Source organism: Pimephales promelas, chromosome 4, assembly GCF_988280905.1.
Source record: "Pimephales promelas chromosome 4, fPimPro1.hap1.1, whole genome shotgun sequence".
Lineage (NCBI taxonomy): Eukaryota > Metazoa > Chordata > Actinopteri > Cypriniformes > Leuciscidae > Pimephales > Pimephales promelas.
Window position 1 is genome coordinate 32392275 of NC_142772.1, and position 26706 is coordinate 32418980.

The window sequence follows — 26706 nt, forward strand, 5'->3', positions numbered from 1 at the left end:
CAAAGATTGTTCATCTTCTATCTTGCTAAGCAGCTGACTTGTTTCAAAATCTTTCCTGGGGGTGTTCAACAAGTGGTTTGTAAAAAAACAATAACACCACAGTAATGTTTTTAAATCTTTTTAAAAGATTTTATGCTTTAATTACTTTTTTATTTTCTCCTCAGATTGCTGCTTGTCATTCTCCAGGTCCATGATGGATTCTTGAGCTAATTTCAGGTCTCCTTCAAGCTTTCTCTTGGCTCTCTCCAGGTCCATGCGGAGCTTCTTCTCTTGTTCAAGGGAACCCTCAAGCTACAGGACAATGACATACAAAATATATCATTTTTGATCAAAGCAAAAGAGATAGTTGATTTAATGAATTAATTACATGTTTAAAAAGAAACTCACATCATCAACTTGCTGCTCAAGCTTTGTCTTGGATTTGGTCAGGGTGTTGACTTTGTCCTCTTCGGCCTGAAGATCATCCAGTGTCTGCTGATGTGACTCTTGGAGGGCTTTCTTCTCCTTCGTAAGCTTGGCAATGCTCTCATCCTGAGCTGCCATTTCCTCAGTTAAGTTCTTGACCTGTATGATTTTTGTTCCAAATAAGCTTATCTTTTTCTATATCAACATATTAAATAGAGATGAAATCAAATCTTAAACCAACTCAATATCTAACCTTATTCTCGGTAGCATGTTTCTCCTTCTCCACTTTAGCCAAGGTGAGCTCCAGGTCATCGATGTCTTTCTTCAGCTCAGAGCACTCATCCTCCAGTTTCCTCTTCTTGGCTGTCAGTTCAGCATTGATTTCTTCCTCATCCTCCAGTCTCTCAGTTGTCTCCTTGAGTTTAGCTTCAAGCTGGATTTTGCTTTTGATCAGACCCTCACACCTCTCCTCAGCATCTGAGAGATTCTCAGATTCCTGTTAGTAAAATAGATTTTTGGAAACCACCTGTTAGTAAAACTTTATTGGAAACCACCCTACTCATGTTTAATGGAGCCAGTATTCAGTTAACTATAAAATATACTCACAGATTGCACTTGCAGCTGCAGATCATTTTTCTCTTGCAACAGTGCTACCATCTTCTCTTCAAGTTCCTTCTTTTTGGCTTCAGCCTTAACCAAAGCCTCTTTGCATTTTACAAAGTCCTCTTTCATGGTTGCCAGCTCCTTTTCAGTCTCGGCACTCTTCAGCAGAGGCTTAATCTTGTAATAAACCTTCATCCATGGCCAGTGTTTGACATTCATGAATGAACGGATGTTGTATTGGATGGTGTAAATGGACTCCCTGTGAATAATTCATCATTAAATGCCATAACCAGTTCACATTTTTACAGTTATTGTGGATGTCACCTTTATTCATGCAATACTCACCTCCTTTCCATCATCTTCACAAACTCCCTCCTCATCAGGTAACCTCGGCAGAGAGCCTGAGTCATTGTGACCAGAGTCGCCAGTTTTTCATCACGCATCTCCTCAAGAACACCCAGAAGACCAGCTTTGAAGAACACCTGAATTCATGTAAAACAGTACATTTACATATATTAATTCACCTGTATAGGTTAAATGATCATGATCACTGATTTTTTGAAAGTTGTAACGCTGAATATTAACCTTTGTGGTTCCAAATCTGTACTCATCATGATTAACATCGATGGATCCCAGGAGTTTCTCACTGGCCTTCTTGTTATCAATAAACTGTCCCTCTGGGATAACACTGGCATTCAGCACCTTGTATCTATGGACGATTTATTAAAATGTTTTATATCTTCTAATAAAGAGCTTCCTACTCTTGTATATGTATATAATGTATATTTTCATATGGTCCAGTTTACCTCTGTTTGAAGTCACCATAGAGGATTCTGCTGGGGAAACCCTTTCTGCAGATTCTGATACCCTCCAATACACCATTACACCTCAGCTGATGGATAACCAGGAAGTTCTCCATGAGACCTAAAATTAACATTGTACATAATAAACTTGTTAAATTAACGTTGTTATTATTACATGCATTAAATATTGCCTTAATGTGATAATATCTGTAAGCCCTTTATTACTTTACCTGGAGTCTTGGACTCATTGGGAATCAGACAACGCACAAAGTGAGGGTGGGTGCTCCTCAAGTTTGTCATGAGCTTGCCCAAGTTCTCCTGTTTAATCATGAAAAGTTTTAGTATTCTTACTTACATTCTCTCAGTTATTGATGAATTATTTTCCTATGGTCAAGAAGCTCATGTACAGGCACTGCTTTCAATTGCATCATTTTTCACATCTGTTCTCTAGCAAACACATACTCTGAACTGAGAAGACACAGTCTGCATGGAGCCACCCTTCTTCTTGCCTCCCTTCTTGGCGCCACCAGTCTCTATTCAAATAAAGAGACAAAAGAACAAATATAATGTAATAACAAGAAAAGAGTGCAACCCTGAATAAAAGTTTGGTTAAATTATGTATATAATCATGTTAACACTTCAGTTTTTTTACCCTCAACGACAGGTGGGTAGAGAGTAGCCAGCAGTTTGACAGAAGACTTCTGGTACAGCTGCACAACAGAGTCATTCAGTGGATCCTTGTTCTTGTCCAACCAGCCTGAGATATTGTAGTCCACAGTTCCAGCGTAGTGAACCAGGGAGAAGTGGGCTTCAGCCTTGCCTTTAGCAGGCTTTGGTTTCTCGAAAGCTTTAGTCTTGCCAAGATGTTGATCATATAGCTTGTTCTTAAAGGTAGTGTCTGAAGCCTTGGGGAACATGCACTCCTCTTCAAGGATGGAGAAGATACCCATGGGCTGTTCATAAAAGAATGTTGTTTAATTATTACAATTTTAAGATTTCAGGCATAAAAAAATAATAAATTCATAAACCAGTTAAAACCTTCTCAATGAGCTCAATGCAAGCAGCCAAGTCCATGCCGAAGTCAATGAACTCCCAAACAATGCCCTCCTTCTTGTACTCCTCTTGCTCCAGTACAAACATGTGGTGGTTGAAAAACTGTTGCAGTTTCTCATTGGTGAAGTTGATGCACAGCTGCTCCATGCTGTTGAACTGGAGGACAAAACAGTACCATTTACTGACTTCTGAATATCACTCAATGTGCCATTAAAAAATTGATAAATTCTTACATCGAAGATCTCAAAGCCAGCAATATCCAGCACACCAATGAAGAAGTTTCTTTGTTGTTTTGTGTCCAACATCTGGTTGATACGAATGACCATCCACAAGAACATCCTCTCATAAATAGATTTGGCCAAGGCGCTAACAGAGTTGTACACCTGTAAGTAAAAATAGAGTACATATATTTTATACAGCTTCTGCAATAATTAGCCTGAATTTTATGTAAAAAAAATGGTATTCTGGAAATGTTACTATACCTGTGGCACGGTTTGACCTTTGGTCACAAACTCATTTCCGACCTTGACTCTGGGGTAGCACAAAGCCTTCAGCATATCAGCAGAGTTCAAACCCAGAAGGTAGGCGATTTTGTCAGCCTCTGCAATTAAACAAGTTGCACAAAAATCCATCCCTTTTCTTGCCTTGAAAACTACCAAAGGCCAACCCCCCCTTGTGAAAATAAAAAATAAGGATCTCTCCATTCAAAGCACTGCATGTCATAACACACAATAGTACAATATAGTCTCACCCTCTGTGCCATCAGGCTCAGCCTGCTCCTCACGCTGCTTCTGCTTGAACTTCATGTTGCCATGATGAAGCACAGCTCCAGTGAACTTGTAGATTCCCATTTTCTCCTCACCACTAAAGCCAAGAATGTCAATAGCATCCTGTAAATCACAGAGAAGAATAAAATATATGATTTGCCATATTTAAATAAAATATGTCAATATTCAAATAGCAATGACTCACATCAGTAGCATCCAGCTCAACTTTATCATCAATGCTGGCCACTGTGATCTGACCCTGACTGCACATGGGGAAGTCATAGGGGTTGGTGGTAATGAGCGTCATTTCTGTAAAATATACATATTTTATGGAACAGTGTCTTACAATATTATCTGGCATTTAACACTGAATGAAATATGTGCACCTACCAATGATCTCAGGCTTATGGTTGGTCATCATCTGGTAGAAGATGTGGTAGCCTCTCTCATCTGGAAGCTGGAATGACACTCTAGACTTCTCCAGCAGATCTGTTGACAGAATGTACTTTAGTCACAATCATCTGAAGAGTGGCAGAGAAAAAACAAATATTCAGAATGGATCAATGAAACCGTGTCCACCTACATGTCTCAATGTCAGCACTAGCCAGTTTTCCAGTTGTACCGAAGTGAATTCGGATAAATTTACCCTGTTTGAAACAAAAAAAACCCCCACAATAAATAAATGATTTCTGTATAGAAAAATCCAACACAATTGACTAACTGTATAAAAAGTGGTTAACTTACAAAACGAGAGGAGTTGTCATTTCTCACAGTCTTGGCATTACCATAAGCCTCAAGCAGAGGGTTGGCAGCAATGATCTGGTCCTCAAGAGAGCCCTGTAATGTTTGAAGGGTTTTCATTTATTAATTTTTTTTATAGTAATTTATTGGCTAAACACTATTTATAGGCATTTCTCAAATTCACATATCATATCAGTTTGTGAGATGAGTGTAAATCAACATCTTTTAAAGTAATATATATGACAGTTTTGTTCCTCGTACCTTTATTTTACTGGCCTCTTTCTTCTTTTCACCACCTGACACTGCAACTGTGGCGAAGTACTGGATGACACGTTTGGTGTTCACAGTCTTTCCAGCACCAGATTCTCCACTGGTTTATGAGATATTATAGAAAACAGAAGTTTAAAAGACATGTTGACTTTTCAAAGTATATTCAGAAGTTCATTCTTAAATTCTATTTTGTAAATATCTCCATATAGATTTGCCATTTACATTATTCTTTATTTTTTGTCATTGTCTGAGATTAAATGAAAATACTTACGTAATCAGGACAGACTGGTTTTCTCTATCTGTTGATTGTAATGTGTAAAATACCCGATAAATATTTCTTATATTAACAGCATCATCTAATTCACCCAAATGAATTCAAATTAATTTCCATAATGTCTTACCAGTCAGCATGAACTGATAGGCGTTGTCAGAGACAGAGAAGATGTGGGGTGGGGCCTCCATACGCTTTTTGCCTCTGTAGGCAGACACCACTTCTGAATCATACACTGGGAGCCACTTGTAGGGGTTCACAGTTGCACAGAAGAGTCCAGAGTAGGTCTGAAATGAGCAGAGAAGTGGTTAGAAAAAATGAATTTAAATGCTTTTTGTGTTGTTTCTTTCTATGTCGTTTCAGAACTTACGTAGATCATCCATGCAGCATAACGCTCTTTGAGGTTATACAGCACAGAGGCTTCATTGAGATGGGTCATCATGGCCATGTCCTCAATCTTGTCATATTTGGGAGGATTCATTGGGTAGACGTCATCCTCCTTTACTGTTCTCTCCTATAAATTTGATAATAATGTTAATAATAATAATTTGATAATAATCTCATAATAATGAGAAACTTTCTTGTAATAATGAGAGGCTTTCTCATAATGACTTAACATCTCATAACAATGAGAATCTTTCTCGTAATAATGACTTAACACATCTAGTAATAATGTCCATCCCAACTTAAGTGCCGGCCTCATCGACACGACAGCCATCGGCACTTATTATCAACAACTCTGGTCTCCATACCGGCGTGATTACTTCGTCTTCCAAACAGATGGAAATGGACAAATACTCTTAATGTTCTGATCCAGATTTGACTTGTAATGTTGCCCGAATCACACACTGTTCCTTCATTTGCCAGAGGAGAACTGCCCCCCGACTGAGCCTGGTTTCTCCCAAGGTTTTTTTCTCCATTCTGTCACCTGATGGAGTTTTGGTTCCTTGCCACTGTTGCCCTGGCTTTTGGCTTGCTTAGTATTTAATATTCAACAATATTATTGATCTGTGTTGTGTTATTTTCATGTTATCACTGTGAAGCTGCTTTGATACAATCTGTATTCTAATAAGCGCAATATTGATGTAAACATCGCTATATAAATAAAGGTGACTTGACTTGACATCTCGTAATAATGAGAAACTTTCTCGTAATAATAACTTATTTTCTCGCACTTCTATGCATTTACACGGCTTTGACCAGCGGATGTCGCTAGCATGACACTTCCTTCTGCTCCGCTGCTTTGCGCATGCATAGAAGTGCGCAACGCATTCTCACCCCAAGGCGTCACCTTTGACCATGCTTCAATATTTGACGTTTTAGGCGCCCTTTAGCGTCACTTACATGACGCGATCCTACGGCGTCATCTAACTGACGCTAAAGGAAAGCGTCAGTTAGAGGACGCGGTTAGGTTTAGGTGTGGGGTGGGGGTAGGGTACACGCGATCCTAGGGCGTCATCTAACTGACGCTAAAGGGCGCCTAAAGCGTCAGATATTGAAGCATGTCCAAATTGCATGTCAGTTAAGTGACGCCTTGGGGGTGAGAATGGGCTGAAGTGCGAGGAAATAAGTCATTATTACGAGAAAGTTCTCATTATTATTAGATGTTGAGTCATTATTATGAGAAACTTTCTTATTATCATGAGAAACTTTCTCAATTAGAAACTAAGTCATAATTATAAGAAACTTTCTCAGTTACAGAATTATATTTTTTACTCAACTGTGGCGGAAATGGGCTTCCATAGATTACTCTTGTCACTGACCGCAAAATATGTTACAGGAATCACCAACCCGTTTAAGTCTATCGCGAAGAGTTTTCAAAATCAGAGAAAAAAGCCTTATTGTGTGTAGTAAATTGTGTCTAGGGGATACGGAGGTGCATGCGTTGTTACAATCATGTCATTTTTGCCACGCGCACCTTTGGGCTCATGCGGACGCGTCGAGTTTAAACAAGGCATTACCCTTTCACCAGCTCAGCCACAGTAACGGCTCATATTTTAGCCAGACTTTTAAACTTTTACTGCTATGTTATATAAAAATATATATTGTTGCATAGTTTCTTGTGGTTCTTCTCCCTCGCTGTATTATGGGTTTGCTATGTGGGGAGAAATGTGCTGGTTACGTTTGTGAGACAAACAGCTGATTACTATTATTATATTATATATTAAGAAAGACCCTTGATCCTCACCTGACTATGGCTTTGTAAAATGTATCCATGATGTGGTTTATAATGGACTGTGGTACATAAACAGTGACAATGTTACACACTCTTGGCTTACTTTGGCTATTCTCTGCTGTCTCAGGCGACGGAATGTTTGTCCCGTTTTAGCCACCGTAGCTTCTTTGACCGTAGCTTCCCTTAGTACAACTCGCAATCGAACCAGATGTCACTAAAAATCACACACACTGTACCTTTAAATCTCACCTCTTGAGTATCAAGCAAAATAACTGTGGCTTTGCCACCGTCTTTGCTCTTGATTGTTCCCTTGAGGTACAACTCTTTGGCATCAGCCACATAGCAGGCAGTCTTGGCATCGAATGGTTTGCTCTGAGCCTCAATTCTCTCCTTCTCAGGCTTACGAAGGTAAATGGCAGCCTTGCCATAAATGGCCATCTCTGCGTCTGTACTCATGGTGGCAGCTTACTAAAATTTGGAAAATAAATATTGACATGCTTTTTGAATAAAAATAAATAAATATTGATAATCATACATACTGTCCACAAACAGTATTCATAGAAGGTCTCGTATAGTTAAGGTAGTCACAATAGTCCTTAATTTATGGTGTCACTGATTAAATCTTAATTAATTAATAAATAAAAACAGCACATCTACGATGACAGCACATCTACGATAAGTCCACATGGATCTGAAAACATGCTAATATTCAACCACATCTTTTTAATGTCTTGCTACCACCTACCTCCCAGCTCTTGAAGACCAGATGGAATTGTAACACCCTGTAAAGGAATTCAGTTAAACAAAGTACGTTTAGGCATACAGTATATGGTAATAATATCTTTTTAGTTTTTCTGTCATGTCAGTTCACTTTGTATGATCTCATACAAATAACAATATCAAATGCAAAGTGTCAGCTTCTTACCACAAGCAGCAACTCCTCTAGGCTCCTTTGAGACTGGCAGTGCTTTCATCAAAACTTATATTGAGGTCAATTTGCACACTAAGCAGATGCTATAAATGGATAAGCTTTAGAGTCATAACTTATGGTAAGAAGCTACACCTATTCTCAGTCATCACCAGATATCATCATTTTACACATCAGTTATTGGTATGACGTACATTTGACAATGCAATAGTTTGATAATGTGTCCATATTTTGAATAAATTACATAATAATCATAAATCTTTTTACATTTATACTACATAAATATTTCAGTTTTAATAGACTAACAAGAAAAAAAATCCTTTTACAAAATCTGCATCTACTGATTTTTTGTTTTTGTGGGAAATTATTTTCAGTTATTATTATTAAATTGGAATAATAAAACAAACACATAAAATGTATATTTGATATCTAATATTATTCTCAAAGACAAGCACTTATAAATGCCCATATAAGCGACTGACTGCATGGAAGACTGCCATCGAAGCTGTCTCATAAAAAAATACCATGATAGTTCACTCCCAGTGTATGAGTCCAAGAGTGTCTATTTATACCAAATGCTTTTTATGATTGGAATGGGTAGACTATATTACTCGATGAGAGGAAAGATTCAGTGATTTTTTTCCATTTGCTTTGTCGTGAACACTGCAATAAACAGGAATAAAAATGGAAACAGTAATGTTTCCATATTTTATTGTTAGACATATTTAAACTTAATTAGAAGTGGTACAACAATATGGACTAAAAGTTTATACTTTTACATGAATATTAAGTTAACATGGAAAAAATTACAAAATATTGTTGCAATTACTCATCACAACAGTAAAGAACGTCGGTAACACTTTACTTGAAGGGGTGTGCATAAGACTGACATGACACCTTCATAATCATGACATGAAACATGTCATGAATATGAATTAAGTTATATGCATGTTTATGACAACGGTCATTAACCCATTTAAGCCCACCGGCAATAGTTGTCGCAGTGTATAGTTGTCATTTTCCTTGTGTAAGTATTTTTCTAGATGTTATCCATGTTGTATGTCACAATGTCATGCAAGGAAACAACCAAATAAAGGATTTCAAGGAAAAAAAAAAAACTGTCAACTTCCTACCCCTACTTCCAGGAAGCATGGCGAAATAAAAACCCTTCCAAAGCTAATTTTCATATTACTAATAAGTATTTTTTTGTTGACATATATATATCTAGATAATCATGAAGGTCTCTAGAATCCTCTAAACAAAACAAATCTTACAATAGATCTATAGTTTTTTGTAAACTTATTCAAAAGTCCAAGTGGCAACTATAGTTGCCGGTGGGCAAATGCCTTGTAAGTACATACATCATGGGGAAATGGGGTATACTGTGTCAACCCGGTCTCATCCCAAGACGTCATATAACTGACGTTTTGGGACGTCTTTTGACCATACGTCAATATTCGCCTTTTTAGGGCCCCCTTAAACGTCGGTAGATGAGGTTATGGGATCCTAACTCTACCCCATACCTAAACCTAACCCTAAACCTAACCCGTCACCTAACTGACGTTAAAGGTAAAGTGTCAGTTGTATGACGGCCCGGGATCGCCATCTACCGACGTTTGAGGGGGCCCTAAAAGGCGGATATTGACGTATGGTCAAAATATGTCCCAAAACGTCAGTTATATGACTTTTTAGGATGAGACTGTGTTAACTGTGTTAATAGGTTAATAGTTCAAGGTTATTGGACTCATTTAATAACTTTACCCTTGTGCACTGTTATTTTAGTTTTTTGCCATTTGTTTTTTGTGTTATATATATATATATATATATATATATATATGAAGAGTTCAGATGCAAAAGCCTCTAAGTGCCATTTGAAATTTTCTTCTAGAATGATCATTTTTATCAAGCTTGTATATTTAAGTTCAGTAATTTCACTTAAATGGCAATGATAATTACCCATTAATTGTTATTTAAGTGAAATTACTGAACTTAAATATACAAGTTTGATAAAAATCATCATTAAAGAAGAAAATTTCAAATGGCATTTAGAGGCTTTTGCATCTGAACTCTTCATATATATATATATATATATATATATATATATATATATATATATACACATTTTTACTTCATTCTATTTATTTGTATTTATTTATTTTAATTTAACTTTTTGATACACAATGCCCTGTTATGGCTGCACTTTGTTCTGCACTCTACCACTTTAACCCTTGTGCGCTGTTCATTTGAGGTTTACAGTCAGGCTGTTTGTGGTCTCAGAGACCCCAGGCAACAAAATATATTTTTGTAACAACTTTTGTACAAATTTTGTACAAATGTAATTTGTTACATTTTGTAACAAATTACATTTTTGATATATGCATATCTACATATTATGAAATCATAATTATAACAATACAAGTTACTTTTTGTCAAAGTTTAGCAGTTTTTGTACTGAAAAAAAAACAGTTTTTCAATAATGTTACATTATGATTAGAATCAAACTGATCAGGATGTTACAAAGAGAAAAGTTGGAGTCTTTAAAGTTCATAATTTATTTCAAACATCTGTTTTTCATATAATTCAAAAAATTGTGTAAAGTGTGCCACCAAATTTCTGTGTTCTTTCTGATTTTGAGGATGAATTTTGTCCATTGACAAAAATAATTTGATTCTATAACATTATTGAAAAACAGATGTTTTTTCCTGTACAGAAAATGCCTAAACTTCGACAAAAAGTTACTTTTATTGTTATAATTGTGATTTCATAATATCTAGATATGAATACAACTGGAAAAACTTGTGAAAATATGTCTTTTATTTAGTCAAATAGCAAATCGCAAATAGTGGAGCTCTGCAGCCATCTACTGGTTGAAGTGATAATTTGTTATTTTTAAAACGGCATTTTCCAAAAGATTGGCAAAAATCTTACACTAAACCATGTCAAATTATCCATGTTATCCCCATAAATGAAAGTTAGAAATGTGGGTCAAACAGACCCCAAACAGCACACAAGGTTTAAGACAAATGGATTTGTTGTTTGTTGTGTTTTTATATTCAAGACATTATAAGCTACTGTATAGATTCCACTTTTTTTTGGGTTCGCATCAAACATTCTTCGACTTTTATACACAATAAATTTGTTTATGAATAAAGATTGATCTGTTGAAAGCAGTTATTTTGAGATAGATGCCAAATGTTCTCCTCCTATTCATATTTAACATTGATGGGGTGCATAACATATTTGCCCACCGGCAACTATAGTTGCTGCACATTCAAATACAATTTTCAAGAAGAAAAAAAAAACCTCAGGAAATAAATGCGGAACATGTTCACATAGGACATTATTAACACGACTATATGCATGAAACCATTCAGAAAAATTTGGGCACAAATGGGTCAATTGTCATCCGCTCAATTATGACATTTTTCATGCAAATATGACATTGTTTGAGATGTCTTTATTATGACAACTTGACATAAACCAATACATCATAACCTGTCAGTGTCTTTTTGAACAGTGAAAATTTTTGAATATGCTGTTAAGTAAAATAATACCCTAGGTTAAATTTATTCAAAATCATTTCTTGATCATTCTACGGAAATGCCTATTTTCTGTCACTAGGCTATACAGATATATCACTCTTGAAAAACACTTTTGGGTTACAATTTCTTTACAATTTAAAATAAAACACAAATACCCCTTGTGACAATATTTGACAATAATAATTAGCTAAATATATAAATAAGTGCTCAGTCCCACAGAGGAAAAATGCTTTAATTTAACACCAATAACTAGTAAAATACAATAATGCTTAACTATCAAATATAGTATGTAAATTATATAAAAATATAAAATTATATAATACAACTAATAATAAACTATAATACTATTTATAATAATAAACCAGAATACTTAAAGGGGTGGTTTACTGCTTTTTTTCTTTGCATGATTGTGTTTAACATGACATTCGTGTTTTTTTTTTTTTTTTTAAGTCTTATTTTTCTTATTATTGTAACCCGCTTTCTCCCCTTTCATTTGAACAACGTTGACTTTCTGAGTCTATGAAACCCCTCCCTCAGAAACAGGAAATGGGCTCAGATTGGTTAGTTTGGGCAAGCATGTTCTGATTGGCTAAACTGTAGTGCACGTTGTCCGGAAAATTCACGCCCATTACCTTTACGGGTGAAATTGCATGTGTTGTTCATGTCAAATGTAAGTAATGGTGTCGATACATTTACAACATTAGTACATTGTAACCCAATGGCTGGGTTTGTCCATATTTTACCCAAAATTGGGTTAAAACAACCCAGCATTTTTTAGAGTGTAAAGTAGTTTAAATGTTTATTCTAGTTAATAAAATATTGTTCATGTCACATGTAAAGTTTGTCTCAAGCTCATATCTGGAGTCACTAATCATAGATCTTGACTACTTTCTCTTATAAGTACTTAGTAAGAAAGACATTTATCATGCCCCGGAAATGTATTTCTATTAATTAAGTAATTAATAACCAATATTGAGTGTTCACGGAATGAACCGAGTAATTGGTTGATGTTAATGTACATCAAGTTAACCTGATTAACTGATCCAAATACTCATAATCAATTATATCAAGCTAAGATTGATTATTAATATTTCATAGAGCTAATTTACTACACACTTTACCATTTGTTCATCCGTATTATATCTATTATTTTATTTTAAAAAGCTACACTGCATCAAAGCAGGTGAGTGAATTACACGCTTTGTCTGTACATTCTCATTGTATGCGGTGTTCAGTGGGTGGACCAAAAGTTACACTGAAAACTCTTCTTGTTCCTATAAGTCAATGAGACATCAGAAGCACACCTTTTTCTACATCAAAGACGAGTGGTTAAACTATCTGTGCCCGTACTTACGTGCAGATGATGAGTTTGTCACGAAAGAGCAGTTAGCTCTTTGTCTCTAGTTCTGACAACTATAAGGGGTGGCCCAATTCGTTTTACCACTCTCTCACTGAGTGGTTGTCACAGTTGTGTTTTGTTTAGTTTGTTTTCTTTTATCTTGTCTGCCTGTCATCACGTCACGTGCTGTCTTCACTGTCATGATCAGTTCATCTGTTTCACCTGTGTAGTTAATCACCATCATCATCATCATCATCATCATCATCATCATCATCACCACCACCACCATCATCATCATTATCATCTGTATCAACTGTTCTGTTAATTAGTGTCATCTGTGCACAGAATGAATGCTGAATTATTATTATCAAAGGTAAGTTTCATTGTATTTACTGCTGAAGTAATCAACTGTACTGCACAAACAAACAAAAGAACAGAGAAATTGAAAATCATTATATAAATCACACTTAGACAGTAAATTCCCCAGTGTTAAATTAACACCGCTCGGTGTTCATATGGGAACCACCAGCAGGTTGTTAAAAGTAACACTGAGGCAGTGTTAGAGTTAATGAGATAATTAAGTGATTAATTGAGTGATGATTGAGCATTATTGAAGACACCTAAAGCAGAATTACAAGGAGAAAACCTAACTTTCAGGTCACCGTTATGGAGGTTAAATGAGTGTTTGCTTTAGTTGGGCTCTTGATCCTTTCATTATTAATGTGTAAATTAAAGTGCTCAATATAAAAATGTCTGTCTTAAAAGGCATTAAAATAACATTTATTGGGGTTTCTTCAAAGGTAGCATGTTTTTACAGTAACTAGGTGATGACATCATAAGAGGGAGCGCGGGTGGTAATTTACTCACTCTGTCTATACATTTTTATTCATCTGTTGTAGAAAAGCAACAAGAACAACTATAAACAAAATAGAAACGATTTACAGGCCAGAGTTTCTATTTATAACATGTTTGCAGTGTTGAGCCATGTAGCCAATCACAGACAAATATGTTTAACCTAACCTAACCCTAACCCTCACCCTTACCAAGATGATACACAATGGGGCTAATAGGAAGTGCCAAGGTTCTCCGTTAGACAGGCTCTGGATGAACTCAGACATGGCCCACAGCAGCCGCATCCTGGTGTGATGGAAATTAGAGTCTGGGCAGGAGCAGAGTATTTATGTTATTGGTTCTGCCTGGATATACCATTCGCTGGGAGTTGGCCAGGGGGAGGAAGAAACATTAATGTGTTGTTCATTGATTACTTTACTTGTACATTTATGTTATTGACAATTTTGCTTTGCTTTGCTTATCTTTATTTACTATACATCTTTGTTTGGCTTGATTTTGAATTGCTTCAGGTTGTATGGTGTAGTTATTCTACATGACTGCCGCATACTGGATGTTTTCCTTTTTCATACCATTCTTTGTAAACCCTAGAAATAGGTTGTGTGTGAAAATCCCAGTAACTGAGTAGATTGTGAAATACTCAGACCGGCCTGTCTGGCACCAACAACCATGCCACGCTCAAAATTGCTTAAATCACTTTATTTCCAATTCTGACATTCAGTTTGGAGTTCAGGAGATTGTCTTGACCAGGACCACACCCCTAAATACATTGAAGCAACAGCCATGTGATTGGTTGATTGGATAATTGCATTAATGAGAAATTGAACAGGTGTTCTTACTAATCCTTTAGGTGAGTGTAGATCAGATATTAGTGTTGTAATAGTGTATGTTGTTGAAAAATCACACAAAGGCTAATTATTTGCTGAAATAAACAGGTTTATTAAGAAAGGTACTTTTACAATAAACATTCATATTATATGACTTCAGTAAATGCTCCTTTCAAGTGTAAAAGATTCATTCTTCTTTGGCCTGGGAAAGGGAGAGGCAAACAGTATTATTAACAAAAATGTTCTTTACTTTACAAAATGAAGAGAATACGGATGTGCAAATGTCATACAGGATATGTAACATCAGCAAAATGCAATTGTTATAGTTCCACTACTACATCTAAGAGGTAGTTCATGTATTTGGATAAACAAGTTTAATAAATAATACAAAACAAATAAAATAAATCATCTACTTAGTCTTACCTTTCCAGAATCTCGGCTCTTCACTCTGAGCTTGTTGACCTGAGACTCAGAAATGTCAGCACGCTCCTCAGCCTCCTCAAGCTCATGCTGCACCTTCCTCAACTTGGACAGGTGACCATTGGCTTGCTCCTCCTAAAGGTTTTTTTTATTTTTATATATGGTTCATGTATCACGTTTCTCCAAATTAGCATTCCAATATAATTATTACAGTGTCAAAATGTTCTATTAGATTTTACATACCGCCTCTTCAGACTGCCTCTTGTAGACTTTGACCTTCAGCTGCAGTTTGTCAACCAAATCCTGAAGTCTGGCGATGTTCTTCTTATCCTCGTCAGTCTTCAGAAAATACACATTTACAAAATTAAGCATTACTACTGTACTAAAAATAGGCATTGTTAGTAGTACATACACATAATCTTTTGTCTGAACAAACTTGTGAGGAATATGGTCATACCTGATAAGTGAGCTCTTTTACTCTCCTCTCATATTTGCGGACACCTTTAACAGCGTCAGCTCCACGTCTCTGCTCTGCTTCAACTTCAGCCTCAAGCTCACGGACCTAAAGAAAATATTGTTTTTATTCAAACATTTCATAATATAACGTACTTCACTTTGCCCATACCAAACTATAAAGAGGCTTACTCTGGACTCCAACTTTTGGAGTTGTTTCTTTCCTCCCTTCATGGCCAGATTCTCAGCCTCATCCAGACGGTGCTGCAGGTCCTTCACTGTGACCTCCAGATTCTTCTTCATTCTCTCAAGGTGAGAACTGGTGTCCTGCTCCTTCTTCAGCTCTTCTGCCATCATTGCAGCCTTTTGCATTAATACAGAAAGTCATTAGATCCACATTTTTTTTTCATAAGATGTAAGCGTCTTTTGAAACATTTGGCAGCTACTGTTGCTCACATCAGTGATGGCCTTCTTGGCCTTCTCCTCTGCATTTCTGGCTTCCTGTACAGTGTCATCAACTTCACTTTGGACATGAACAAGGTCCGCCTCAAGCTTCTTCTTGGTGTTCAGGAGACTTGTGTTCTACAAAATGGAAAGCAACAGTTTGAACATTTTGAATAATGCTCTCAATTCCAGGGAAAATTTTCAGAGAAAACAATATGTCCTCACCTGAGAGTGCAGAAGCCCAACACGCTCACTGATATCCACCAACTCTTGTTCAGCCACTTTGCGGCCTCTCTCTGTCTGCTCCAGAGCAGCTCTCAGCTCCTCAATCTCAGACTGCATCAGAGTGTTTCTGCGCTCCACCATGGCCACCTGCTCCTTCATGTCTTCCTGTCCTCTCTGGGCATCATCAAGGTGCAGTTGGGCATCCTGAACATAACAATAATAGAATAAGCTTTCAATGTGTTTTCTGGTGACCATAACCTAACAAAAGTTAGATTATACAAACATATTAATACATCCCAAAGTCGAACAAAAGTCAAATACCTTGAGTTGACCCTGAATGTTCCTGAGCTGTTTCTGGGCCTCAGCAGCCTGGCGATTGGCGTGACTCAACTGAATCTCCATCTCATTAAGGTCTCCCTCCATTTTCTTCTTGATTCTCAGGGCATCATTCCTGCTCCTGACTTCAGAGTCCAGAGTGCCCTGCATGGATTCAATGACTCTCTGGCTGTTCCTCTTGATCTGCTCCATCTCCTCATCCTTCTCTGCAATCTTCCTGTCAACCTCTCCCTTGATCTGGTTTAGCTCAAGCTGGACACGAAGAATTTTGGACTCCTCATGCTCCAGTGTACCCTATGAAAAATAAAACAACATTTAAATATAAGACACACAATAAATACACACAATGTATTAATGAATACAACAATACAGTATGATGGTTCTAGAAAGATATCCATATTGATCTCCAGATACTCACTTCAGCCTCCTCCAGGGCGGTCTGGATCTCTGCCTTCTCAGTCTCCACTGTCTTCTTGGCCTTTTCCAGCTCATGGATGCTCTTACCAGTCTCACCTAACTGCTCTGTCAGATCCGAAATTTCCTCTATAGAGAGAAAAACATGTAATATTTATCATAATGCACATCTATCAATCATAGGGGCTTACTTTTTAATTATCACTGAGAATTAGAACATTTAAAGGGAGAGTTCACCCAAAAGTGAAAATGTCATTAATTAATTACTCACCCTCATGCCATTACAAACCCGTAAGACTTTCGTTCATCTTTGGAACACAAATGAAGCTCTTTTTTGATGAAATTTGAATGCTTTCTGTCCCTCCATGGACAGCTACACAACTGATTCTTTGAAAGGTTATAAAGAGATCATAAAACTAATCCATATGAGCTCTCAGATTTCATCAAAAAGATCTTAATTTGTGTTCCGAAAATGAACAAAAGTCTCACGAGTTTGGAATAACATCAGGGTCAGTAATTAGTAAAATAATTTAAAAATTATTTTTCTAATTTTCATTCTCACGCTGCAGATTCTTGTTCTCTCTCTTGAGGGTCTCCAGCTGATCCAGACTCTCCTCATAGGAGTTCTTCATCTTGAACAGTTCAGTGCTGAGTGAACGAGCCTCTTTCTGGGCACCTTCCAGCTCTGCCTGACCTTCCTCATATTTCTGCTTCCATTCTGCCAGGACCTTTGGTGGAGATATTTTAGGATAGAGTTTGTTTAAAAAATTTTGAACAAAGCTTGTTCCACCAATACTTTACAAAGAGAATACAATATGACTAAAACCGTTTACCTTGTCAAAGTTCTTCTGCTTCTTGTCAAGGTTAGCTGCCAAACCATTGGCTCTCTCCACATCAATCATGAGGTCCTCCACCTCACCCTGGAGTCTCTGTTTGGTCTTCTCCAGAGATGCACATTTGGAGTTCACAGCCTCAACTTGTTCCTCTGCCTCTTGCAGACGCTGAGCCAGCTTCTTCCTGTTGCGTAATTCATATTATTTTGAATTCTAATCTATAAAATAGCTGTCAGAATTGGGAAATATTATACAATAATATACATACTTGGACTCTTCAAGCTCTTCGGTGCGCTGGATGGCATCAGTTTCATATTTGGTTCTCCACTGAGCAACCTCACTGTTGGCCTTTGACATTCCCCGCTGCAGCTCAGCCTTTGCCTCCTGCTCTTCCTCAAACTGCTCACGGAGCAGGTCGCAGTCATGACGGGCTGATTGCACAGCATGGGCCAGTGCGTTCTTGGCCTAAGGGACAAAGTCGCATAATATTAGCTTGTCTCTACATTAAACTAATTGACAAGTTTTTGCATGAATTGATTATGCTGTATTACCTTAACCTCTTCTTCAATATGCCTCTTAAGCTCCTCAATTTGTTGAGTGGAAGCTTGTTTACCTCTGGTGAGCTGAGAAACTAGAGCCTCCTTCTCCTCCAGCTGACGGCCAAACTCACCTGTATAGATTTAGATTCACTGTCAGACTTTTCTATGTCTCAATCAGTTTATTTTAAAAAAATGGATGTAAGATTTTATCAGTGTTACAGTCAGAAATGTACAGCTGAATATTCTTAATACACTATTATTTATAATTAATTATTGTTGATAATTATTATTGATTATTGTTGATAATTATTGTTAATTGTTGACATTAATTACTTTTGATATAAAATTGATGTTCATGAGTTACCATTTTCAGTTTGAAATCTTGCCCTTTGAGTACTGAGATCATTTAACTGACGAATGTTCTCGTCATTCTTGGACTTAATTTCACTAAGTTGGTCCTCAAGTGTGCGGCACATCTTCTCAAGATTGCCCTGCAAACACAAAAATCATTAGATATTTGAAAGAACTTCAAGAATTTTTGTATGCGACTCGTGCTGGCAAAATGAGTCACAAATAAGCACATTTTTAAAAATGAGTTATTGTTATTTACTTGTATTGTTATTAGAAAAAAACCTTCATGTATGATGTATGATTTGTCTGAATCAAACAAAAAGGACTGCGCTACACCTATTTAAAATCAATCGAGTCAGCAAAGTAAATTTTGAGAAAAATCTAGTTAAATGGTTAGTTCAGCCAAAAATGAAAATTAAGTCATTAATTACTCACCCCCATGCTGTACCAACCCCGTAAGACCTTCGTTCAACTTCGGAACACAAATGAAGATGTTTTTGATTAAATTTGAAAGCTGTATCACTACCACATAGGCTCCCTAATGGATTGAAACTTGACGGCCCAGAAAGTCATTGAAGAAAATGTTTAAATATTCCATGTGACTACAGTGGCAACTACTGCAATTCTGTGTACTGTGAGAGGTGTTTTTGTGCGCACTTTGTACTTTGTGTTGATCTGCCAGTCAGTGCGAGTAAGATCGTTTTGTTTACATCAGCAGAGTTTAACAATCATATTTCATTGGTTCAGAGAATTTCAGACTTATGCCATTAAGAATTTGCTGTTAATATTAAAATTGGTGCTGAGGGGAAGCACCAGTCGTTGAGAATCGAGCAAAGAAAAATGTCAATTTTTCATGGATTATTAAAACAAAGGAAAGATTTAGGAAGGTAGAAAACGTAAAAAATAAAGATAAATTTAGATGTTAATTACTATTTGGAGCCCTGGGGTTGCTAGAAGAGGGCTTAATGGACACATTTTTGTGAATGAAAATGAACTTCAACCAAAATGTACGTTTCCCGTAGCTTGTAATTATTACATGCATACTGTAATTATATAATTATACATATGCGTATTACGACTCATTTTGCCAGCATGGGTCACACATTTTCTTCATAATATTTCCCAACCTTTGCTTTGGCAACAGCTTCCATGTTGCTGGAAAGATCATCAATCTCCATTTTGTATTCGCTCTTCTCTTTCTCAAGCTTCTGCTTGACACGCTGCAGGTTGTCGATTTGCTCTCCCAGCTCGGCCACACTGTCTGCCTGCTTCTTGCGGAGGGCAGCAGCAGTAGCTTCATGCTGGAGGGTGGACTCTTCAAGATCACGACGCAGCTTCTGGAATTCAGCTTCACGCTTCTTATTCATCTCAATCTGAGCAGAAGTGGCTCCACCAGCCTCCTCAAGCCTCTCACTGATCTCCTCCAGTTCCCTGGAGAGATCAGCTCTCTGCTTCTCAACCTTGGCACGAGCAGCGCGCTCAGCCTCAATCTCTTCCTCCAGTTCCTCAATGCGAGCCTATGGTGGAAAATAGTTAATTCGATTTTTGGTGATCTGCATTTGATCACAATGATGTAATGTTAGAAAAAAATCTGAAAATACCTGAAGCTCCTTGATTTTCTTCTGGAGTTGAGCACCTAGAGATTGTTCATCTTCAATTTTGCTGAGCAGCTGACTTGTTTCAAAGTCTTTCCTGTTCAACAATAAGTAGATGTATAAAAAAACATAACACAACAATAATAGTTTTTAATGTTTTCAAAGATTTCCTCCTTTAATTACTTTTTTATTTTCTCATCAGATTGCTGCTTGTCATTCTCCAGGTCCATGATGGATTCTTGAGCTAATTTCAGGTCTCCTTCAAGCTTTCTCTTGGCTCTCTCCAGGTCCATGCGGAGCTTCTTCTCTTGTTCAAGGGAACCCTCAAGCTACAAGACAATGATATGTCAAATTTGTTCACAGCAGAAAACAGCTGATTTGATTAATTCATGTAGTTAAATAATCAACTCACATCATCAACTTGCTGCTCAAGCTTTGTCTTGGATTTGGTCAGGGTGTTGACTTTGTCCTCCTCGGCCTGAAGATCATCCAGTGTCTGCTGATGTGACTCTTGGAGGGCTTTCTTCTCCTTTGTAAGCTTGGCAATGCTCTCATCCTGAGCTGCCATTTCCTCAGTCAAGTTCTTGACCTGTAGGATTTTTTGTTCCAAATAAGCTTAAATATTACAATTCATTTTCTATATCAATATAAAAGACAGATATTAAATCTAATCTTAAACTGACTCAATCTCTAACCTTATTCTCAGTGGCATGTTTCTCCTTCTCCACTTTAGCCAAGGTGAGCTCCAGGTCATCGATGTCTTTCTTCAGCTCAGAGCACTCATCCTCCAGTTTCCTCTTCTTGGCTGTCAGTTCAGCATTGATTTCTTCCTCATCCTCCAGTCTCTCAGTTGTCTCCTTGAGTTTAGCTTCAAGCTGGATTTTGCTTTTGATCAGACCCTCACACCTCTCCTCAGCATCTGAGAGACCCTCAGATTCCTGTTAGTAAAATACAGTAGATTGCTATTCCATTGGAAACAACCTTGCTCATTTTTAGTGCAGCCAAAATTCAGTTAAATATAAAATATACTCACAGATTGCACTTGCAGCTGCAGATCATTTTTCTCTTGCAACAGTGCTACCATCTTCTCTTCAAGTTCCTTCTTTTTGGCTTCAGCCTTAACCAAAGCCTCTTTGCATTTTGTAAAGTCCTCTTTCATGTTTGCCAGCTCCTTCTCAGTCTCTGCACTCTGAAGCAGAGGCTTAATCTTGTAATAAACCTTCATCCATGGCCAGTGTTTGACATTCATGAATGAGCGGATGTTGTATTGGATGGTGTAAATCGACTCCCTGTGAATGATTAATCGTTAAATGGCATAATCATATCATTGATGCCATTTTTACCCATGACAATAGTCACCTCCTCTCCATCATTTTCACAAACTCCCTCCTCATCAGGTAACCACGGGCGAGAGCCTGAGTCATTGTGACTAGAGTAGCCAGTTTTTCATCACGCATCTCCTCAAGAACACCCAGAAGACCAGCTTTGAAGAACACCTGAATTTATGTAAAACAGTACATTTAAATATGTTGATTTAAACTGTATTAAGCTTAATGACCATGATCACTGAATCTTGGAAATCTGTAAAGCTAAATATGAACCTTTGTATTTCCAAATCTGTAGTCGTCATGATTAATGTCAATGGATCCCAGGAGTTTCTCACTGGCCTTCTTGTTATCCATAAACTGTCCCTCTGGGATGACACCGGCATTCAGCACCTTGTATCTGTGGAAAATGTATCAAAATACTTCATATCTTTTAATCCACAAGTTTACACTTACATCAATTAGAGTAAAGATTATGCATATTTGGCATACTGTCCGGGGGAAGGCTCCGAGCTTTCGGATCTTTGCCAGAGAACCCAGAGTTAATAAAACATAATTTAGTAGCCTCCTAGGAAATGTTGTTTTCATGTGGTCCCATTTACCTCTGCTTAAAGTCACCATATTGGATTCTGCTGGGGAAACCCTTTGTGCAGATTCTGATACCCTCCAGAACACCGTTACACCTCAGCTGGTGGATGACCAGGAAGTTCTCCATGAGACCTATAACGAACAGTTTACACCATGAACTTCGTAAATTAACTTAATCATATATTTTGAGAACCAATATATATATATATATATATATATACACTTTACCTGGAGTCTTGGACTCATTAGGAATCAGGCAACGCACAAAGTGAGGGTGAGTAGCCCTTAAGTTGGTCATGAGTTTGCCTAAGTTCTCCTGTGGAGAATAAAAAAAGGTTGACATGCTTTGTATTTCTTTCTTCTTCTTTTTTTTCCAGTGAAGTCTCATCCCAAGACGTCATACAACTGACACTTTTGACCATACGCCAACATCCGCCGTTTTAGGGTACCCTTAAACATCGGTTAGATGACTAACCCTATCTAATCCTAACCCTACCCCAGACCTAAACCTACCCCATCACCTAACTGACGTTAAAGGTAAAGCGTCAGTTGGATGACGCCCCAGGATTGTCATCTAACTGACGTTAAAGGGTACCCTAAACCGACGGGTGTTGACGTATGGTCAAAAGCATCAGTTGTATGACATCTTGGGATGAGACTGTGTTATTTTTTCTCAAATAGAGCAATATTGCTGTGATATCATCTCTATACATACCCTGAACTGGGAGGACACAGTTTGCATGGAGCCACCCTTCTTCTTGCCTCCCTTTTTAGTATTATCTATTGAGATAAAGATACAAAAGAACATGTATAAATGCAAAAACAAGAAAAAAAAGTTCAAAACTGAATCAAAGTGATTTTTTTTTTCTTTACCCTCAACAACAGGTGGGTAGAGAGTAGCCAGCAGTTTGACAGAAGACTTCTGGTACAGCAGCAAAACAGAATCATTCAGTGGATCCTTGTTCTTGTCCAACCAGCCTGTGATATTGTAGTCCACAGTTCCAGCGTAGTGAACCAGGGAGAAGTGGGCTTCAGCCTTGCCTTTAGCAGGCTTTGGTTTCTCGAAAGCTTTACTCTTGCCAAGATGTTGATCATATAGCTTGTTCTTGAAGGAAGTGTCTGAAGCCTTGGGGAACATGCACTCCTCTTCAAGGATGGAGAAGATACCCATGGGCTGTTTATAAAAGAATGTTGTTTATAATCAAAAATAAGAGATTTTAAGAATAGAATCAATGGAAATGTAAAAAATTCATAAACCACTGATAACCTTCTCAATGAGCTCAATGCAAGAAGCCAAGTCCATGCCGAAGTCAATGAACTCCCAAACAATGCCCTCCTTCTTGTACTCCTCTTGCTCCAGCACAAACATGGTGTGGTTGAAAAACTGTTGCAGTTTCTCATTGGTGAAGTTGATGCACAGCTGCTCCATGCTGTTGTACTGGAGGACAAACAATGACAGAAACATTTGCTACCTTCTGAATATCATTCATTTTGACATAAAAAGATAAAATAATCATTCTTACATCAAAGATCTCAAAGCCAGCAATGTCCAGCACACCAATGTAGAAGTTTCTTTGTTGTTTCGTGTCCAACATCTGGTTGATACGAATGACCATCCACAAGAACATCCTCTCATAAATAGATTTGGCCAAGGCGCTAACAGAGTTGTACACCTGTAAGTAGGATAGAGAGGATATTGTATTCTGGTTCTGCAATAATTAGCCTGAATTTTAGGTCAAACACATGGCATGCTTGAAACGGTACTATACCTGTGGCACGGTCTGGCCTTTGGTCACATACTCATTTCCGACCTTGACTCTGGGGTAGCACAAACCCTTCAGCATTTCAGCAGAGTTCAAACCCAGAAGGTAGGCAATTTTGTCAGCCTCTGCAATTAAACAAGTTGCACACACACAAAATAAAAATCCATATCCTTTCTTGCCTTGAAAACTAAACTAAAACCATCCTTTTTTTCTTGTCAAAATAGAAATACCGATCTCTCAATTCAAAGCACGGCATTTCATGACACACAATAGTACAATATAGTCTCACCCTCTGTGCCATCAGGCTCAGCCTGCTCCTCACGCTGCTTCTGCTTGAACTTCATGTTGCCATGATGAAGCACAGCTCCAGTGAACTTGTAGATTCCCATTTTCTCCTCACCACTAAAGCCAAGAATGTCAATAGCATCCTGTAAATCACAGAGAAGAATAAAATATATGATTTGCCATATTTAAATAAAATATGTCAATATTCAAATAGCAATGACTCACATCAGTAGCATCCAGCTCAACTTTATCATCAATGCTGGCCACTGTGATCTGACCCTGACTGCACATGGGGAAGTCATAGGGGTTGGTGGTGAGGAGCGACATTTCTGTAAAATACACAGCATTTAAGAAAGAGCATCTTACAATATTATCTGAAACATTGAATGAATTAAATATGTGCACCTACCAACGATCTCAGGCTTATGGTTGGTCATCATCTGGAAGAAGATGTGGTAGCCTCTCTCATCTGGAAGCTGGAATGACACTCTAGACTTCTCCAGCAGATCTGTTGACAGAATGTACTTGAGTCACAATCATCTGAAGAATGACGGATAAAGACAAATGTTCAGGATGGAGCCGTGAAATGATGTCCACCTACATGTCTCAATGTCAGCACTAGCCAGTTTTCCAGTTGTGCCGAAATGAATTCTGATGAATTTACCCTGTTTAAATCATAATAGCATAACACATAAATAATAATTATATTTCTTTAGAGTTCTATTCTGTAGAGTAAAATGTAACACAACTGACCATCTGTACTGTAAATAAACAGTGGTTAACTTACAAAACGAGAAGAGTTGTCATTTCTCACAGTCTTGGCATTGCCATAAGACTCAAGCAGAGGGTTGGCAGCAATGATTTGGTCCTCAAGAGAGCCCTGTAATGTTTGAAGGGTTTTCATTTATTTTCAATTGTTTTTCTATTTCACGACTAAACACAATTTAAAGGCATTTCACAAATTCACATATCGTATAGTTTGTGAGATGAGTGTAAATCATCATCCATCATCCGTTTTGTATCTCATACCTTTATTTTACTGGCCTCTTTCTTGACACCTGACACTGCAACTGTGGCAAAGTACTGGATGACACGTTTGGTGTTCACAGTCTTTCCAGCACCAGATTCTCCACTGGTTTATGAGAGATTAGAAGACAGAAGATTGAAAGAAATGTAGACTTTTCAAAGTACATTCAACCTGTGTTCAATTTTAAATTATATTTTGTAAATATCACCATAAATTTTCCATCTATGTTATACTTTTATTTTTGTCATGGTCTGAAATTAAATTTAAATACTTACGTGATTAGGACAGACTGGTTTTCTCTATCTGTTGATTGAAATTAGTAAAATATCCAGTAAATATTTATTGTATTAATAGCAACATCTAATTCATCTTAATGAATTCTATAGAATTCAATTCCATAATGTCTTACCAGTCTGCATGAACTGATAGGCGTTGTCAGAGACAGAGAAGATGTGGGGTGGGGCCTCCATACGCTTTTTGCCTCTGTAGGCAGACACCACTTCTGCATCATAAACTGGGAGCCACTTGTAGGGGTTCACAGTTGCGCAGAAGAGTCCAGAGTAGGTCTGAAATGAGCAGAGAAGTGGTCAGATTCCAGCAACACAGAAAAAATAATAATTAAATGCTTTTTATGTTGTTTCAGAACTTACGTAGATCATCCATGCAGCATAACGCTCTTTGAGGTTATACAGCACAGAGGCTTCATTGAGATGGGTCATCATGGCCATGTCCTCAATCTTGTCATACTTGGGAGGATTCATTGGGTAGACATCTTCTTCCTTAGCAACTCTCTCCTATAAAATTGATAAATTAGATTATAAATTAAAAGAAAACAATGTAATAAGTAATTTAATGAGCATCTACATGAAATGGAAATTCTAAATTACCTCCTTAGTATCAAGCAATTCAACTGTGACTTTGCCACCGTCTTTGCTCTTGATTGTTCCCTTGAGGTACAACTCTTTGACATCAGCCACATAGCAGGCAGACTTGGCATCAAAAGGTTTGGCCTGAGCCTCCATTCTCTCCCTCTCAGGCTTACGAAGGTAAATGGCAGCTTTGCCATAAATGGCCATCTCCGCGTCCGTACTCATGGTGGCGGCTTACTAAAGAGAGAACATTTCAACTTACTTGAGGCAAGACATAAAATATTAAACACTTGAATTGTGTTAGGAAAGAGGCATATTCCTAAGTTTAGGCTTACACATGAATACAAACACATAAAACAATATGAGATAAACATTTAGAAGCAAGCGGTAGGTAAGGGGCGATATATCGATTGAAAATCTTTCTGCTGATGAAATCAGGCAATGAAGCTGGTGTCAGCTTGTGTCAAATATGTAAAGTTTGATCATCTCTTCCTTTCAGTTAATTTATAGCATCAAAAAAACATGAATGAACATAAGAAGGAATGTTGTTTTAACCACGGAAAGACGTCAGTAGCCTACACGTTTTTCAAGTTCAAATCCTCCAAAGTTAATCTACTAACTCTGCTGACTGCTTTGTCGGACAAAAATGGCGGATTAGGAGAATG

General features: G+C 37.5%; 1 protein-coding gene across 1 annotated transcript; it reads right to left on the bottom strand.

The window, feature by feature from the left end:
• Window positions 1–141: 141 nt before the first annotated feature.
• On the bottom strand, window positions 142–26310 carry LOC120469713 (myosin heavy chain, fast skeletal muscle). Its single transcript, XM_089130700.1, has 62 exons — window positions 26060–26310; window positions 25823–25966; window positions 25582–25738; window positions 25448–25475; window positions 25175–25277; window positions 24933–25025; window positions 24747–24810; window positions 24555–24653; window positions 24371–24474; window positions 24150–24288; window positions 23867–23985; window positions 23621–23770; window positions 23365–23535; window positions 22971–23271; window positions 22813–22877; window positions 22326–22413; window positions 22112–22229; window positions 21786–21909; window positions 21544–21680; window positions 21218–21473; window positions 20880–21122; window positions 20597–20773; window positions 20368–20513; window positions 20191–20281; window positions 19717–20106; window positions 18603–18729; window positions 18251–18369; window positions 17968–18164; window positions 17700–17883; window positions 17429–17594; window positions 16871–16995; window positions 16438–16746; window positions 16117–16320; window positions 15904–16029; window positions 15640–15810; window positions 15452–15556; window positions 15238–15333; window positions 14998–15129; window positions 7835–7871; window positions 7319–7553; window positions 5284–5422; window positions 5044–5200; window positions 4914–4941; window positions 4634–4742; window positions 4376–4468; window positions 4215–4278; window positions 4022–4120; window positions 3837–3940; window positions 3616–3754; window positions 3347–3465; window positions 3098–3247; window positions 2850–3020; window positions 2464–2764; window positions 2274–2344; window positions 2042–2129; window positions 1815–1932; window positions 1594–1717; window positions 1354–1490; window positions 1012–1267; window positions 659–901; window positions 388–564; window positions 142–291 (listed from the first exon to the last, which is right to left on the bottom strand). The coding sequence occupies exons 1-62, from the start codon at window positions 26264–26266 to the stop codon at window positions 142–144; spliced, it is 9084 nt and encodes a 3027-aa protein (XP_088986826.1). The 5' UTR covers window positions 26267–26310.
• Window positions 26311–26706: the final 396 nt, after the last annotated feature.